Source organism: Actinia tenebrosa, unplaced genomic scaffold (genome assembly GCF_029948245.1).
Source record: "Actinia tenebrosa isolate PJP-AT-01 unplaced genomic scaffold, QUT_ActTen_1.0 PGA_scaffold0__85_contigs__length_37466705, whole genome shotgun sequence".
NCBI classification, from domain to species: Eukaryota; Metazoa; Cnidaria; class Anthozoa; order Actiniaria; family Actiniidae; genus Actinia; species Actinia tenebrosa.
In genome coordinates, this window is record NW_028292569.1 from 34,461,396 (window position 1) to 34,479,001 (window position 17,606).

The window sequence follows — 17,606 nt, forward strand, 5'->3', positions numbered from 1 at the left end:
ATGTGATGAATGTATGTTTTTTTCATATTTTCGTTATGGATCAACAATCATGATAACAAGATAGCGATAATAGATAATTGTTTAAGCATTTCGTCGATTTGACGGTACAATTTTAGAATGTGACTGAACAGTCAACAGTGATCAGTGATGCTTAGCTATACGGTATTCAATGGGGATACATGTCTCAAAAATAATCAAAAATAATAAACTTAAAATAATAATCTAGTAAGTTGTTCTCGTCCGGTTATGATTAATATAAAAAGGGCAGAGAAAATGGGGTTATCACATATCCATTTAAGAAGTAAGAGAGAAAATCCTTTGACAAGAAAGAATTCTACAGCCAAGGAAACTAAAGAATATGAAAGCCTTTCAAACCAACTACCTACTCGGTAAGTCTACGAATTATATTTTCATTAATTAAAACATATTTAAAATCCTATACCCAATATTTTTTAAGTTCTAAAACTTTTAAATTTTATTCTATTAGAACGTAATAGAAAATGTTTTAACTATAAATACTGAGCTAAAAAATCAGTATATTTTTTTAGAAAATTATTGTGTATGTAATATTTTCGAAGTTAGCGAGTGATGAATTTCGTTAAATTTTGATCTAAGAATTTCTAAATGATCCTCAAAGACAGGCTGCTGTACAATATGAAAGATATGAACTAATCTTGTGATTATTTCAATTGATATATGGATTTTTGTTTGTCTTTAGTTTTCTCGTGCATCTTTTCTATGCTCCTATCGTGTGGCTTGGCCAATAATGTGAAACAAGCCTTTCACGGAAGATTAGAAAACAGTGCAAATAATTCCTTGAAATGTTACGTAAGTACCTAAGACAACCTAGAGTAGCTTCATATATAAAATTCTCTTGTTACGAACCGTCCCCCACTAGCTGAGTTGACTGCGTTCCCCGAAAGGGATTATGGGTCAACTATTTTTGGATAGCATTTTCTTAGCAGGGACTGAGTACAATGTAAATTTTTCTTGTCTTTTGAACTGGAATTCCACCACAAGTTCGACTAGTAGCATTTACCATCAATTCAAACAACGAAGAGTTCATATTTTAAGGGTTGGCTTGGCAGAATTATAAGTGGAAATGCTGATCAAAATATGATGTTGATTTTTTGACCTTGAGTTTGATCTGAAGATCGACTCAGCTGGCGGCAATATTTTCAAAAACTTATTGGTTAATACTCTTATACTCGGTATAAGATTGGGATCCATTCCTTAAAAATCCTAATATAAAGGAAAAAAAGATATACAATTTTGCTAACAAAAAGCCTGATACCAAAATTCAAAGGATTTATACTTTGTATGCCGTCACTAAAAATAATAAATAATAAGTAATGCTAAGTAACATTAGCTAATTATTACTTCATATTCTTTTTATCTAGATGAAAGCTCACCGCTTGAGTTCTACCCATCGAGGAGGACCACTCTGGAATGAAATCAAAAAGATACTAATACAAACTAATCCCGGCCGCAGGACAAAGGTAAATTTTTTAATAAAAGCAAATGAAATCAGTGTTTCAGAGGCTAAGTAGACCCTCGTCAAAAAGATCTTGGATGCGAGGCAACATCATTAAGATTCAAAAGAAATCACACATTTCTCCACGGAATTTGTGGCATTTCTTGTGTATTTCCATTTTAGCCTCACATTCAAGACAATTTTGAGAAAGGTTCATTGAAAGTCATTTTAATGTCATGGTATTGCAAATTTTTGTTGCTCAGTTGTTTTTTTCATTTTTTGTTGTTGCTATTTTGTTTTCGTTTGTTCAACTTTTACTTTTTCTTTCTCTCAGACCAGTCTCCGAGATAAGGATTGCCTGACAGGGTTGTACTCTCTTTCAAACCCTCTTCGACAGATCAAAAAGACCGACAGAACTGTTGGTCTGTGCAACGATGGAAGAACTGTCAAACATCATCTCAAGAGACTCAATAATAACCTTAAAGACACCATCAGTTATTATGTGAGTATTTTACATGATAAATATAAGATATTGCCGAACAAATTTTGCAAAAGATTTCCAGCATCATTAGCGGATCTAGCTGTCCACCCTTAGAGATCTTGTGAATCCAATCATGTTCTTTAGACTCTCTTTAGGCTCAGGACAATGAAACTGGAACCCCCTTTTGTGGAGCTAATCGCGCCATGACCAGCTTTGGTCTCTACAATTCAAAACCTAAAACCTCCTTCACTCTGGCATTACTAAAATTTATCTTTCAACTTTAATTTTTTTTTAAATTTCAGAAAGTACTTAACGTTGTCAAGTCCCCAGTTTCGTTCCAGCTCGACATGACTGCCTTGTCAAACTTGGCAGCACGTGACGCTCGTAATCTCGTTCTAAATAACGTAAGTATGACCTCAATATCTATGGGCCAGATACGTCATCTCAGCAAATCTCGTTTCTGGAGTCTGCGATTCTCTGGTCAGTAACGACGAATGATTATGAGAAACGCAGAGTCTGAAGACGAGTTTGGTACATGCTCAATAAATAATCAAATAATTAAGTTATTTATTCTTATTAATTTTGACTTTTTTAATGCTCTCCAGGGGAATCGAGGCGTTCCTGCAGATGTTCTACGCAATCTTCAAATACTTGATTTAATATATATGATGAGTAAAACGCTGAGTCTACAGTGCACATAAAACGCCCAAAGTAAAACCTACGAGTAGTTCGAGTATTTTCAAATAAATCACGTGGAATTCGCCTACATTGTGCAGTATTCATATCGTTTACCGATACCAAGTAAGTCCGTATTGGACAGTTACTGAGATAACGTTTCTCTTCTGTGGAAGAGTTTGATCGCCTGCTATTGCAAGACAAGTATATTACTTTAGATTAGGTTGTAATTTGTAACCTTAGATTAATAGATCCTCAAGAGCTATTCGAAAAAGAAAAAAATGTAGTAAATTGTGTTATTTCAATTAAAGAAAATGTATTTCATTTGAATTAATATATAATTATGAAGTTAATAAATATATTTTTGTTCAAAGTTGTGTGTTATCCACCCTCTAGTTGCACCCCTTGTATCCAACGCCTTTTCTGATGGCTTCGAAAGTGACCCTCCTTTTTGTACCCCTTGTATACAACACCTTTTTTGATGGCTTCGAAAGTGACCATCCTTTTTGCACACCTTGTGTCCAACACCTTTTCTGATGGCTTCAAAAGTGACCCTCCCTTTTGTACCCCTTGTTTCTTACACCTTTTCTGATGGCTTCGAAAGTGACCCTCCTTTTTGCACCCCTTGTATCCAACACCTTTTCTGATGGCTTCGAAAGTGACCCTCCTTTTTGCACCCCTCGTATCCAACACCTTCTCTGATGGCTTCGAAAGTGACCCTCCTTTTTGCACCCCTTGTATCCAACACCTTTTCTTATGCCTTCGAAAGTGACCCTCCTTTTTGCACCCCTTGTATCCAACACCTTTTCTGATGGCTTCGAAAGTGACCCTCCTTTTTGCACCCCTTGTTTCTTACACATCATCTGACGGTCCAAACACGACAATCCTTACTTGCATCCATTGCATCTTACACCTCTACTAATGGCCCCAAAAATTATCTTTCTTACTTGCACCGTGATTATTACATCTTTTTCATGGGCTTTATTTGCCTGTGCAGGACGTTCCCTCTTACTTTTTTGCACACCTCGTATCGTATTTTCATCCCTTATACTTATTTCTCCAACTTGTGTATGAACCAAAAATCGATTTCAAGGTACAAAAAATTAATTTAAAAAACTAAATTTTTTATTTTTTCCGTCTCTTGTCTACTCTTGTACTATCTATAATCTAAAATATCTTCTTATATACATTTATAAAAATCTCCTGCAAACTTACTGTACATCTACGTTTCGTTACGTACTATGCCTAAGTCATCTTGTCAAAGTTTTTTATGATAATATCTTGTTGCATTTTATTGGTTACTGCAAATACTTCGGTTCGGTTGCTTCGTTCTGAGATTTTGTCTTTCCTTTTTCGCTGTGACTTTTCACAAACAACCGGTTTATGCACTTCACGAAAAAAATTCGAGTCTTTTGGGTTCCAGACAATCTTGCAGTTTTTTCTATCTCCATAAACACTGGCAGACTGGACACTTCATTTAGTCTGTGAGTATTTTCTAGTTGTCGACTAGCACTGCGCAATCTCTTAATAAGGTCACTGAAAGCAGTTTCGTTTTTGCTATTGAAGACTCTTAAAACTCTGGTAAGAGTACACTGGAGTTTTAAGAGCCGTCAATAATAACAGTTACACTGCTCGTTTCGGTTGCTTGTTGATCCGGTTTATATTAGTCAACGGCTGACTGAGATTGCGTAAACTTTTGTTCGTGTCCAGCTTTTGTAGTTCACCGTATGGCATCCAGCTGAATTGAACCCTGTTGAATCCGCGTCAGTTTATATTAGTCCACAGTTTGCGCAATCTTTTTTTCGTGTCTAGCTTGTTTGCTCACCGTATCGCATTCAGTTTTGGCTCTCAATTTCTGTAACCTCCTGTAAAACTGATGAGTTTTTTCTTAGCCCTAAGCACTGCGCAATCTGGGGTGGTCTTGTGACACATTATCCACAGTCGAATCGAATTTAAAAAGATATGTTTTACCACTTGTGGTTTGTTCTTTTTCTGTCCATCCATATTGGTTTTTAGTACCAAACACTGCGCAAATCTCCCATCAATAAGCTTTCATGTCTTGAGTTCGCGACTACACTTCTGTAATAACTGAAGGCTTACGCGCTTTTTTGTTTTTATTTACGGAATTTCTATCATTACTCTGTCCAGAAAAACTCGCGTTTAAACCTTCATTATCATTGGCATTACTCTGGCTTTCGAGCAGACTTTCTGTCGTCTCGTCATTTTTATCAGTAAAAACCCGCGATCCAGGTAGCGAAGTATTACTACTCTTAGAGAAATCCGCTTGAGAATTCCTCGACCTTCCATCAGAAACTTCTTCATTTATTAATGGAACGTTCTGTTCTATTCGTATGTTTTCGTACGAATTTTCCCGCGCGTTTTCGTCATTTTCCTCATTGTTGTCATCTTCCAGTAAAAGTGGAATTAGATTCTCAGATGTCCTGCTGTCTCTATCGTTCGACGTCGTATCGCTTCTTGATAAATCACATTCGTTGTCTTCCGAACTACTCATGAAAATGGACGACGAATCCTTGAGTGGGTTGTTTATTAATTCTGATGAGGGAGAACGTGGACAAAGAGGACTAATCAAAGCACCTTGAAGATCCAAATAATCCTGCGATAAAATAATACTTTATTTAAATAAATAGTCTTTGTGACTAAGGTTTGTTGCTGATATTGCAACACCCTAGTAATTTTACTGTGTCGTTTGGCGAAGCCTCGATTCTATAACATAAGCCGCTAGCAAGATTGTAAAACAGCTCCACAATATACATAGTAGACTTTCGCAAAGTCGCAGCCCTTTGCGTATCTGAACTCGGATGCTTCGTCGCTCGCTCGGCGCTAAGTTCAACAAATTCTCGCTCAAATTTAAAAAATTGAATAATGGGATTAGCAGTGGATTCCACAGAGTGGCTCTTCTTCCACTGGATTCCAATTGGAATTTAGAAGTTGATTTTTGCCGAGGGAGGAAAGCCGGAGAACCCGGAAAACCCTCGAAGCACAGGAAAGAACCAACAAACAACTCAACTCACAGATGCTTTCTACTCGGGAGACAAGAGAGGTCGACTTTGGGTAAGTTTATATAGATAGATGCTTGACGCGCTCGATTCCCCGATTCCAATTTGCCGCTCTATTTGTTAAAGATGAATACGAATTTGTGAAAAATGACAAGAATCTTTAGTTTTTTTAACGTACCTCATCAGACAAAAGGGATACCAATCTGTCAAATTCGTGAACCAGGGAGGTGAAGGTTGGTCTTGTTTCTGGATTCTCATTCCAACAGTTTAACATTATAGTATACCTGTAAATCAAAAGGATCTTTAAGCCTTCCTGTCATTCGTACAAACTATTTCTTAATCTTATAGGGGCACTTCAGTGGATGGAAATTAGAAATGACTTGAACCTTGGTTAAACTTATTTATATGGCCCAATTAGTCGCCATGCAATATATTTTCTTCACCGTCAAAAGTGGCGGATAAAAATGACAAACGAATATCTCATTGTGGGCTCACTGACTGTAATAACAGCTATTGCAGCGAAAATTAAGTTTCATCAGTTTGGTTGGAGACAAAAGATGATGAATGTTATTTTAATTAACTTACAGTTCTTTTGAGCAATTCACCGGTCGTTCCATTCTGTACCCAGATTTTAGCAGCATGCAAAGTTTTTCTAGAGGGACACCTGGATAAGGCATTCCACCTAAAAGGTGAGAAAAACACGTTCGGAGTTTTTAAATTACGCTGATTGAAGGGAAACCGTTAGCATGGTAGAGCAGACATTTAATAGAGAATCAATGAGAAAAGTGATTTAAAAAACATATGTCATATTTGCTCGCTGGTTCAAGTCGAAAAGATCTATAAAGGCTTTGCACCATCACGTGTTGGCAGCCATGTTAGATGACAGGAACAATACAACCGTTTCACATGAGAAAGAATTTAATTCCCGAGAGCAAAAAGATTTTATTGGAGCCCAATTAAGATAAAAGTGGAAGGTGAAACAACATAACATAACATCACCATTATTAATTGTTTTGCATTTTAGTCCAGAATAGTGTTCAGTCTATGGCACAAGCGAATGGAAATTTCAGGCAAAATACATTACGATACAGTGTGAAAATACTTCATTTACTTACTTGTGTTATGGAAGACACTATTTTGGCATCAAATACAAAAAAGGTGGTATTTTTGTACGATTTTACTTTTTAACTTTCACTTTTATCTAAATTGGGCTCCCTGTCTTTAGAAAACTGAAGAAGCCGGACGGGAAATACTTACCAAAAGTTATTATTTCCCAAACAACAATCCCAAACGACCAACTAAAAAGTAAAAATAAAATGATATCTTAATCTGAGTCTGCAGTTACTCTAATAATGGCGATGATTGAGGACTGAAAAACTTACACATCACTCTGAGTGGTGTAAACACGATCGAAGAGAGCTTCTAAAGCCATCCACTTCACTGGTAAACGTCCCTACAATGGTAAACATGTCACTATATTTTCTCCTCAATATAATGTGAGTATGAGCCGGCCTATAGCGACCAGTTTGCAAAAGTGCCAAAGAAAGTTTCTGCACGAGTTTATACCTCTATATAGCGGCCACTCTCTATATAGCGACCACTTTTCAAAATGCCACAGAAAGTTTCTGCACGAGTTTATACCTCTATATAGCGGCCACTCTCTATATAGCGACCACTTTTCAAAATGCCACAGGTTTCTGCACGAGTTTATACCTCTATATAGCGGCCACTCTCTATATAGCGACCACTTTTCAAAATGCCACAAAGTTTCTGCACAGCTTTATACCTCTATTAAGCGGTCAATTTTTATTTATCGGCCATGCGCACTTGAAATTTCCTGAGGATGGCCGATTTTTAGAAGTTTGAACATAGCAGCATAATGAGGCATAATGAACAGAATGCACCTTGTTCGATATACCAAGTCTAGCTTTGATTAGCACTATATAAGGCATGATGAACAAAATATGTACCCAAGCTAGACCAGAATGCACCTTGTTCTCTATTCCAAATCTAGCTTCCCCTATAACAGGTTTAGTTTTAACAACACTATGTAAAGTATGGTTAATGGAATACTTGGACGATACGGCGGCCATCTTGCCAGGGGTCAAAACAAAACAAAGATGACGGAAAATATATAGAGTTTCATGTGTTTGTCTTTCTTTTATGGGTAAAGGTGATCAATGTGCCTTATTAATTCATCTTTTGTCGTATTCCCTTGTGGTGAGCTGTTAATATCAACCGAAGTCATTACAGCAAGAAAGTTATTTTTGCCCCCTGGACGATCCATAATGCCTTGCGATGCAAGATGGCAGCCATATCATCGAAGTAGTCCATTACTGACGTGATGGCAGAGCACGTAAAGTTCCAGACAACTTACGTCAGTCGTTTTCCTATAGTAGTCCATCTGATGAACATCTCTAGCTAAACCAAAGTCAGCTATCTTCAAGACCTTGTCATCAGCTACAAGAACATTACGAGCAGCGAGATCACGATGAATACACTGAAAAAGACAAACCAAGTCAGAGTTGATCACTATTAGTTATGCCGACAAAATATACTTTCGCTTGAAATAATCAACACGCTTCATTAAAGCAGGTTGACTGGCATTTCTATGGGTGCGGTTGGAACTCCCTGTAAAAAGTACTTTTCCTGGGGGAGGGAGGGGGGGCGGGGCTTATTCTCGTTATAGCTTTGGAATAAGGTCATCTTACGGGACCCTGGATTTTGTCCTAGAATATCTTCAAGACCGGCTAAAAGTCAAATCGCACAAATGAATGCACTGTATATTTGTATGTATTCTAAACAAAGTATATATGCACAGAAATATAGTGTGATTATAAACACCCATTATTGAGCATTTCAACAGGGCGTTAACCACCTAAATCAATAAAATCGAGTCCCCCCTTATTTTGTACAATTGTTTTCACCTTGAATCTTACTCTATTATAAGAGGGGTTTTAATGTTTTCTCTCGTACTATCGCAAAGTGTAGTTGCTGCTCACCTTTCTAGATGCGAGATATTCCATGCCCCGCGCTATCTGGTATGTGAATGACATTAGGTCTAAAAGAGAAAGAGTTTCTGGAGGTTTCATCGCATCTTCGTAATCCCTGACAGGTCTTCTGTCCCGGAGGTACTGCCGCAAGTTTCCTTGACTTGCGTATTCTACGATAACTAACAAAGGACCTGAAAAATGCACACATTATCGTCAATTATATCGAACCCCGAAACAACTTCTGGGCTGATCAAAGTCAGGGCAAGGCTAACTCACAGATCGAACCCTAAAACAACTTCTGGGCTGATCAAAGTCAGGGCAAGGCTAACTCACAGATTGAACTCTGAAACAACCTCTGGGCTAATCAAAGTCAGGGCACGGCTAACTCACAGATCGAACCCTAACACAGCCTCTGAGTCGATCTAAGTCAGGGCAAGGCTAACTCACAGATCGAACCCTGAAATAACCTCTGAGCTGATCAATATTTTGCGCGGAGTTTCCCGGAAGGGGGGACTGTTTTGCGACCTGTCAGACAACTTACCATCTTGTGTACAGGTTCCAAGTAAGTTGATAATATTGATATGTTTTCCATATTTCTTCATGACCTCCATTTCTGATATGAGGTCTCCAAACTCGACTTCTGTTGCATCATCTGAAAGTATCAATTACCGATTTTATTTAGGTTATATTTATATATTAACAGAGGTTGGTGGGACTTGTCTGTAATGGGAATACAACTTTTCTGTTTCTTTTTTTTCTTTTTTCTTTTTGGAAAACAACCTTTATCCCATACGACTCATGTACCTTCCCCCCACCCGTTTGAAGCTCACGCGCTCTCTGAAACAACCCCTGGACAGATAACACAGCTAAGTCAAAGATCAAAATGGAATCCGGAGAACCTGGAGAAAAACCAAGGGAGTGCCTGATTGAATGAGATGCCGAGCCCAGGAATTTCAGATCAAATCAATAAATAAGAGGAAAACTAACCTTTGAGCATTTTTACTGCTACAGTACTTGGTGCTAGATCATCCTTAGTCAGATAAGCTTTAGCCTTAACAACTTTTCCAAAAGCTCCTTCTCCAAGTACCTCCCCAAAAATCACGTCATTCCTATCAACTTCCCATTCTGGATCGTATGCAATCTCCACCTCAGACAGCTGCGTAAGTCTGGACTCCAGCCGACTGCGCATGCTTCTCTGACGTAGAAATACAGCCGCTGATCCAGCAGAGGATGTAGAAGGAGTTCTTCTTGGACGGGTTTCTAATGGTGGCGGTTCTGGAAAAGTTATGTTGACAGCTTCAGTGTCTCTGTTGTATTCCGAAATGGTTTGTCTGGGGAGATTCTTTGAGCGTGATCTTCTGTAGCAGAAACAGCCAATTATTCCAGCGATGAAAATCACTAAAACTGCTCCAACGACGAACGAACCTATTTCAACGATGTTGTCCGAGGTCGGTTCTGCTTGGGGCTTTGGTTTCCCCATCGAGCCGCTTGTAATTAAGGTGGTTGGAGTGACTGGGACTGAACAAAAGACAAAAAATTGAAAATCCAATTGAAGAGAATAGCGAAAAGAAAAGGAGTAGGTTTGAGAATGGAGGCAAAGAAGGCTCGTCACAAAAGATTTATAAATCACACCATGGTCATGCGCAAAACGAAATTCAGAATTCAGAATATTTTACAAATTCTAAAAAAGTTTATTCAGACTAAATCCAAGGAAAGAATAATAACACTTCGTTTGTTTGGTCGAAAATATAATATTAACATTTTGTTTTGGGAGGGTAGCAATAACAGTTCACGTGGTCCCTATTTCATCATCATAAATTTTGACATTGATAAAGTAGATATTATCATCATCATCATTATTATCATTACTATTATTATTAATATAGGAGGTAAAACCGGTGCAAAGTACTACTGTAGAAGAATTATGAGAATTAGCAGGTAAAGCAAGTAAAGTTAATATATATTACCTGTCACAACATCTTTAACACCCACATATGTACTCTTAAAACTTGAGCTTATCCTGCTACGAACATGACACATGTACCTCCCAGCATCCTTTTCAGTCACATACGGTAAACGAAGAAAGAATTCAACTCGTTGTAGAATGTCATAACGCCCTTTGTCCTCTAGTTTTTCGTAGAACGTCGAATTTATCAGCTCTCGGGCGCCCGCTCTTGTCTCCCGGTACCACTTGAACGAAACATCTTCGTCCGCAGAGTTGTAGAAACAAGTGCACATGAGCGTTACTGAATTACCGCTGACTGCTGTCGTGTTTGGAGAGATAGTGTTTACTCGTGGACCAATCCGTATTTTAGCTGTTACGAAAAAAAATTCGTTTTAGTATCTTAAGATACGAAAACACTACAATTTTTACTTTATTTTTCTTGATGGACTTAGCCACACCCATTCTTGTTTTTCTTGTGACGTAAAGGACGCCAAGTTGGCGGAATTTACCAAAGGATCAACAAATACTATTTTCGAGAACCTTAGAGCGATTATGAACAGAAACGTTTTACTCATTTCAAATCACGTCATTCCTTTAGTAAAAATATTTGTTTTGCCCCCCCTTCCCCCCTCCCCCAACAAAAAATACTCAAGGAAATGACACACGATCTGAAAATAACTTCTACGAAATACACAAACACAAACTAGTGGCGGATCTAGTAGGGGTTTTACGCGGAAATGCCCTCAACACCACCCCAACTCTTTGACGAGGACGCAAACTGAAACCCCAATTTAAATTGACAGATAGATAAAACTCTAGAATTTTTTCGGTTATATTTTACATTTAAACTATTTGTTAAATATTTGCGCAGTTGAATCGAAGAAGGATGAAATGGGCTATTTTGACGATGCGGCGGCCATCTTGAATCATAAGGCATTGTGGGTCGTCCAGGAGGCAAACATACAAAGCTTTGTTACAATAATGGCGTAGATTGACATTTACGGATCACAGCAAGACAATTGATCTAGAGATCAATTCATATAAATGAACAGTGGGGTCGTCATTTCAGCATCTTCCTTTTGTTTTGCCCTCCTGGACGACTCACGAAGCCATACGATTCAAGATGGCCGCCCCATCATCGAAGTAGCCCACTGTGTTTCATTTTTAGTAATCAATGACCCCTCCCCCCTTTTTTAAAAATCCTAGATCCGCCACTGGAAACCGGCACACAGAAAAAATTCACGAGCTCTTGGTTTTTGTCTACTACTCACGTTTCACGACAATATTATACGTAAAGTTGATCCATCCCTTGGTGTTTGACACATTACAAGTATACTCTCCTTGCTGTGAGCGTTCAAGTTCTTGTAGCACTAATGTATAGTCATAGGGTCCAGCTTTCTGGTGGTCGATATTCGAAAGATAGGGCTTTTTGTCTTTGAACCAGGTAACTACTGGAAGTGGGCTTCCTTTGGCTTCACATAATAACTCAGTCTTATCGCCTTCTTTGTACACCAGATTGGTGGCCATCATGGCCTTTAAGTTAGTAAACTTGGGAGCCACTGTTAATTCAATGGTAGGCATATATATTAAATATTTATGTCTAGTTTAGAAAAATATTGGTAAGATTACATGCAAATCTCTAGCCTGGCTGCGTAATGGCGCAGGGGGGGATAGGTCAGAGGGAGAGGGGGAGGGAAAGTCCAACCATCGCACTTCCTTTAGCCATGCACACTACGTGGCAAGCATGGAATATCGTAAAATTGCCATAAATTCCCTGGCTGTCGCGGGAACTGGGAATGGACGCGGCTCAGTTTAAGTTGCGCGACAAAATTACTAATGTAAACGGGCCTTTAGTAAGAATGCTTACCACTGATGTTGCTTTTTTCGGGTGGTGGCGTCGGATCTGTAGCAATTACGAAATCAACATCATTAGAAGTTTTGTGGTGTAGAAATTGAAACTACTTAAAATAGCAAAAGGTCCGACTTTTATTGGCAATTAGGAGTAGGCGAAACCGAACGTGTAATGCATTTTTTTCTTTAAACTTATTTCAGAATGGCGTTTCATTTTAACTGTTGCGTGACAACACGACCATTAATAAATGAGAAAACGATTATTTACCTCCAACAATAAGGTTAATCGTTACATTGCTGGTCCCGTAGTCATTGGTTACCAAGCACACAAAAATACCCTTGTCTTCCTTGCTGACATTGAGGATCTTTAAGAAACGTTTTCGCCTGATAATATAACGCGGCTGTTTGATCGAATTTACTCTCTTGCCATCTTTGTACCACTGATATGTCTTAATCTTTTCTGTGGGGTCTCGGACAACGCACTTCAGCTTGAACTCTTTCTTGCCCAGTTCAACAATTTGACGACTGCTGCTGGATTTCAGTGCAGGAGGGCCTAGAGCGAGCAAAAACAGGTTAATCAGGTTTAAAGGAGAAAGTAGACGTGCTATTATACCGGCTGAACGCAGGCGACTGTATGCATGGCCTAGGAAATTGGAGGAAAATTGCGCGCGCATCTAGAGTTGACAGCCGCGAAATCGAATACAAAAAAAAAGAAAAAAAAAAGGGCTGGTGTTTTTGGTAATGCAAAATGTCCAAAACTTAAAAGTTTCTTGACATCTTCAAAATCCTGTTGTGGCTTCATGGCTCGTTGCGTCATTCGGATCTGGATGAATGCGCAACTATCAGAATATGTTCTGTTATGTATGACTGATAACAGCATGATTCACGACACACTTGAGACAATTTATTGTTAACCGCACTACTCTACAGTAGAGGAACGACTATTAATAGAATAAAGGCCTACTATTACAAAAGCCGTTGTCGGTCGGAGATCTGAAATCTGAGAACGAGTAACACGCTGCAAATTGTAATATATTCATAGCCTAACAATGTAGTTTCCTTTTAGATAGTAATATGAAGCATGACCTTTGAGTATTTCAGCCAGGAAGCATGAGGGCACAAAATTTTCATTTCATTTTAAATCTTGGACCGTCAATTCTTTAAAAAAATAGGTGTATATTGTTTATATTACAATTTGAGAGCATAGAAGCAATGAATGATTAGAAATTTCTTCAAATGGGAGCCTAAGAACAAGTAAGGAAGCGAGGAGGAAAGCTGTATGGGTCTACCGACGTTACCTGAACATAGAAATGCCCAAGAAAGAATTCAATTCATTAATTCTTTTTTCAGGAGCAACATGGAGGTGGACGTATTAATTAAAGGGGTTACTTGGCCAATCAGAATGAAATGGGGCAACAGAAGGAATGAATGGAACGATTCGATATAAATCATTATGGTAACATTTGACATAAAGGAGTTACTTAATCAATTAGAATGAAATGGTGCAACAGAAGGAATCAATGAATGGAAAAATACAACATACATTATTATGATGACATTTGATATAAAGGAGAAATGGGATAACAGAAGGAAGGTTGTTTTGAACAATAATTGAAAAGAAAAAATTAACAAACATATTGTAACATATGTCAAGTTGTAGAATAATTTTCATAGGTATTAATAGCTGATGAAATTATCTAGCACGTGACAGCAAAAAAATCCCATCAAATCCCTTTTTTCTAAGTTCCCTACTTTTGCTGTGACATGCTGAATAATTCAATCGCCTAAAATATTCTAGGTTGCTAAATGACTTCAAAGACAATTAACAGCTAATCTTTCCTTCAAAGAATATCAACAGAAAGAAGCAAGGATCGATTCACTAAATGACATAAAGGCAAATTAGATTTCGAATTAGATTATTAGTTCATTAAGAGCTAAAAACCTGATCTCTTTGTATTTCCTGAATAACAATACCAACTAGACATTTTATAATTTGACAGTGACAGGTACCTTAACTTAAATATTTAGACAGTCTTCTATTCTTACTCACAAGTTCAATGTATGTCTAATGTATGCCTAGGGATCTGACATTTCAATGGGATTAAGAATACAAATATTTTAAGCTTAGGCAAGTCTTGTCCTCGGCAAAAAGGGAAAAGAATTCGATACACTGAATTAGTATTATCAAGAATGGTGTCAAAGGATAAGGATCTAAAACTAAGATAATGTTAAATGATATTCGAGTACATGCAGTTAAACTAGCCACAACATTACTAAGATTAAATGCTATTATTTTTTTGTTTTTTAGAAAATCCATCATACATTATTCACTGTATCATACACAAACCATCATACCTTACTCACTCTATCAAATCTTACCAAGAGAATCAAGGGTGATTTGGCAGTAATGCACTCGCTGCCTCTAACAGCTGTGTTCTAGGCTTCAGTTCCTTGACTCGGAATCACATGAGAGTAGAGTTTGTTAGGTCTCTATTGATTTGAGGTTTTTTTTCTCGGTTCTATGGTGGTCCTTCCTCAACAAACCTCACACACTCAGTTCCGATTCCATCTGTGAGTTAGCTGTGCCTTGACTTTGATCAACCCAGAGGTTGTTCCAGGGTCCATGCCCTGACTTAGATCAGCCTAGAGGTTGTATCAGGATTTGATCTGTGAATTAGCCATGCACTGACTTAGATCAGCCCAGAGATTGTGTCAGGGTTCTATCTGTAAGTTAGCCATGCCCTGACTATGATCAGCCCAGAGGTTGTTTCAGAGCTTGATCTGGGAGTTAGCCATGCCCTGACTTAGAACAGCCTAGAGGTTGCTTTAGAGTTTGATCTGTGTGTTAGCCATGCCCTGACTTTGATCAGCCTACAGGTTGTTTTAGGGTATTGGTCACTATATATAACTCACAATGTCAAACCACATTTTAGTTTTAAATTTAAAACGAGAGGAAATTATTTGATGGCAGCAACATTCTGATAAGATACACTGTGCTATTTACAAAAAAATTAGAATACATTTTGATATATTTAGTAATGGAAATGATGATGTTGTTGATGACAATAATGATGATGATGAGAATAAGGAAGGCCATGACAATTACAGATATGTTTTCTAGAGTGTCTATCCACCCACACACATCCTCTTATAATACAATGTGCTTCAACATCCATATCTAAGAAATACAAATTATTCTAGGATATAGTCTCGCCAGATCAGAACAGCATTTTAATGGAACACTAATTCTCGCTTCATAACACACTTATGTTCCATTAAATCTGCCAATCACAAGGAAGATGATGATATCCAAAGCTATTTATCTGGTCTTTCTGTACAAATCTCTTGGGAGGACTTAGAATGTGGTAATTTGAAACAGGAAAATAAACACAGTAATTTATCCGTGTTCGCAGGAAAAAAAAAAACCCTAATTAAAAAAGAGGATTCATTAAATACTTTTTTGCGTATTTGTAAAGTAGGTGTCAGACCAGTGGCAGGCATATTGACAGTGCGTTATCACCTAGTGTATTCAGCACCATGCTGTCCTATCTTTCTACCCCGGCTTCTCAAGAGAGAGTTTCCTTACTAATTCCAAGACCAACATTCAATAGACCACGTTCCCAAAGAAAATCTTATTAAAATATCTCTTGTAAACAGTGTAGAGTGAGTCGGTCTCTTGGTGGCTTAGCTCTAAGACTGTATTCACACTGGTCATTAGCTCACTTGAATTCCACTCATCTTTCAGATCATACCCAGAAACCAAAACCACAAGGTAATATATGATACGACCGCATATAGAGCGATAGGGATTGCATGCAGGTCGTTAGTGAGTTTCAGCGGAAGATATTATATGCCGCTTGTATTATATGGTCATTTAACTCTCACCCAGAAATATTCCGTGTGCGCGTTAATACAATCCCCATCTCTCTCTCTCTTTCTACTTACCCAGGTTATTTTCAAAAACAACAAATATAAAACTCAATATAGATTGTTTAATGATTGCAATGTTTATGTGAAATTGTAAACCCAAAGTAACAAGTCAGGCTAGGTCCAGAGTAAAACTATCAAGAGAAGATTCGTTTTGTATATATTGGTATTCTTACCATCGCTTGCGCCGGCTAGTTCCAAGATGATGACGGTGAAAACCAAAGCTCCCCAATGACAAATAAAACCAGCCATGTTCTTTGTAGTTCTTTATTTAGTTAGTCGGTACGTGCTCATGCCTCGCTTGTAGTTTATAGGTCGTCGTAGTCACAGAACGATGAAGCTAGCCGGAAGAGTCACTCAAGTTAGTCCTCACGTACGCACGAGCCTAAGAAAGAGCCATCTTCGTTCATAAGAACACACGGTTCTTCAACTTCGGGTAGCTTTGCTGGATACCCCAAATATTGCCCTGTAGATGAAATTGACAACTCAGACGAGTATAATTAACTATTCGTACAACTACGAAGACAGATTTCTTTCAAACTTTCGTCCAATAAAAATGGTCAGTATCTTCTGTGCGTCCGGTAGACGGTTCCTAAATATCAATGTACTCTTCCACCGCGAATTCCTCTGGCCAAAATACTCGAATCTTTCCTAAAACAATTGAATGTCTCTTAAAGCTTATACCTTTATAGCTTCTTATTTAGGTGACAAAGGTAATATTGGATAACTGGCGAGAAGCACGATCGACATGAATAAGGTACTCACTCAAAGGGTGCTCAAAAACGAACACTAAGGAACTAGAACACGATAAGTCGGTAAATGAACCAAAAAGTACTAAGCAAGCGTAAGAAGGAACATCACTCTTGGGGTAGCCAGGCACTGACAGCTTTCTTCATTCGAAGTTCCAATGTTGAACTAGGTTAGTGTATTGGGATGCTACTACACGCTTGAGTGATTAAGCGACCGTATTGAAAATAATCCCTTTGTAACTGATAGCAAATCCAGCTGTCAATCTTACCAGACCTCCTTTAAGAAATGCGCTCACTTCCGTTCTGAACTGCGCACAGAAAATGCAGATGGTTAATGCCAAAGTTGATGGATTGGGATAAATGGGGTACTGCCTTCTGATGACCTAATAGAAACCACGAAATAGGCTAATCAGATGTGATCCTAGAGCTACATTTATCAAATATATCTGAATATTTTTCTTTGAGTTTGAGACAAAAAGAATCCCCGAATCACC

At 38.1% G+C, this 17,606-nt stretch overlaps 2 protein-coding genes across 3 annotated transcripts in view; one reads left to right on the forward strand and one right to left on the reverse strand.

The window, feature by feature from the left end:
* The first annotated feature begins 268 nt into the window (after positions 1-268).
* On the forward strand, positions 269-2,907 carry LOC116292190 (uncharacterized). Its single transcript, XM_089026193.1, has 6 exons — positions 269-389; positions 719-828; positions 1,401-1,499; positions 1,809-1,976; positions 2,258-2,359; positions 2,561-2,907. The coding sequence occupies exons 1-6, from the start codon at positions 359-361 to the stop codon at positions 2,654-2,656; spliced, it is 606 nt and encodes a 201-aa protein (XP_088882319.1). The 5' UTR covers positions 269-358; the 3' UTR covers positions 2,657-2,907.
* An 826-nt stretch (positions 2,908-3,733) lies between these two features.
* The window catches only part of LOC116292117 (fibroblast growth factor receptor 3), a 38,814-nt gene continuing 24,941 nt past the window's right edge, over positions 3,734-17,606 (reverse strand). Inside the window, exons 1-15 of one of the 2 annotated variants that reach the window (XM_089025088.1) lie at positions 17,129-17,335; positions 16,540-16,829; positions 12,705-12,989; positions 12,453-12,488; positions 11,857-12,144; positions 10,608-10,955; positions 9,628-10,158; positions 9,182-9,292; positions 8,650-8,831; positions 8,025-8,147; positions 7,030-7,100; positions 6,905-6,945; positions 6,233-6,329; positions 5,826-5,931; positions 3,734-5,244 (exon numbers count right to left, since the gene is read on the reverse strand). In XM_089025088.1, the coding sequence (XP_088881214.1) occupies positions 4,702-5,244; positions 5,826-5,931; positions 6,233-6,329; positions 6,905-6,945; positions 7,030-7,100; positions 8,025-8,147; positions 8,650-8,831; positions 9,182-9,292; positions 9,628-10,158; positions 10,608-10,955; positions 11,857-12,144; positions 12,453-12,488; positions 12,705-12,989; positions 16,540-16,615 (2,838 nt within the window). In that variant the 5' untranslated portion in view covers positions 16,616-16,829; positions 17,129-17,335 and the 3' untranslated portion in view covers positions 3,734-4,701. Of the gene's footprint in view, positions 5,245-5,825; positions 5,932-6,232; positions 6,330-6,904; positions 6,946-7,029; positions 7,101-8,024; positions 8,148-8,649; positions 8,832-9,181; positions 9,293-9,627; positions 10,159-10,607; positions 10,956-11,856; positions 12,145-12,452; positions 12,489-12,704; positions 12,990-16,539; positions 16,830-17,128; positions 17,336-17,606 lie in introns of those variants that run through there. The other variant, XM_089025094.1, reaches the window with a different exon arrangement.

What these genes read in the sequence shown, in the direction of transcription:
- LOC116292190 (XM_089026193.1), top strand. Translation starts at nt 359, where the DNA reads ATGAAAGCCTTTCAAACCAACTACCTACTCG. An exon ending in TCAAACCAACTACCTACTCG is followed by an intron (nt 390 to 718) that starts GTAAGTCTACGA and finishes GTTTGTCTTTAG; the next exon opens with TTTTCTCGTGCATCTTTTCT. An exon ending in ATAATTCCTTGAAATGTTAC is followed by an intron (nt 829 to 1,400) that starts GTAAGTACCTAA and finishes CTTTTTATCTAG; the next exon opens with ATGAAAGCTCACCGCTTGAG.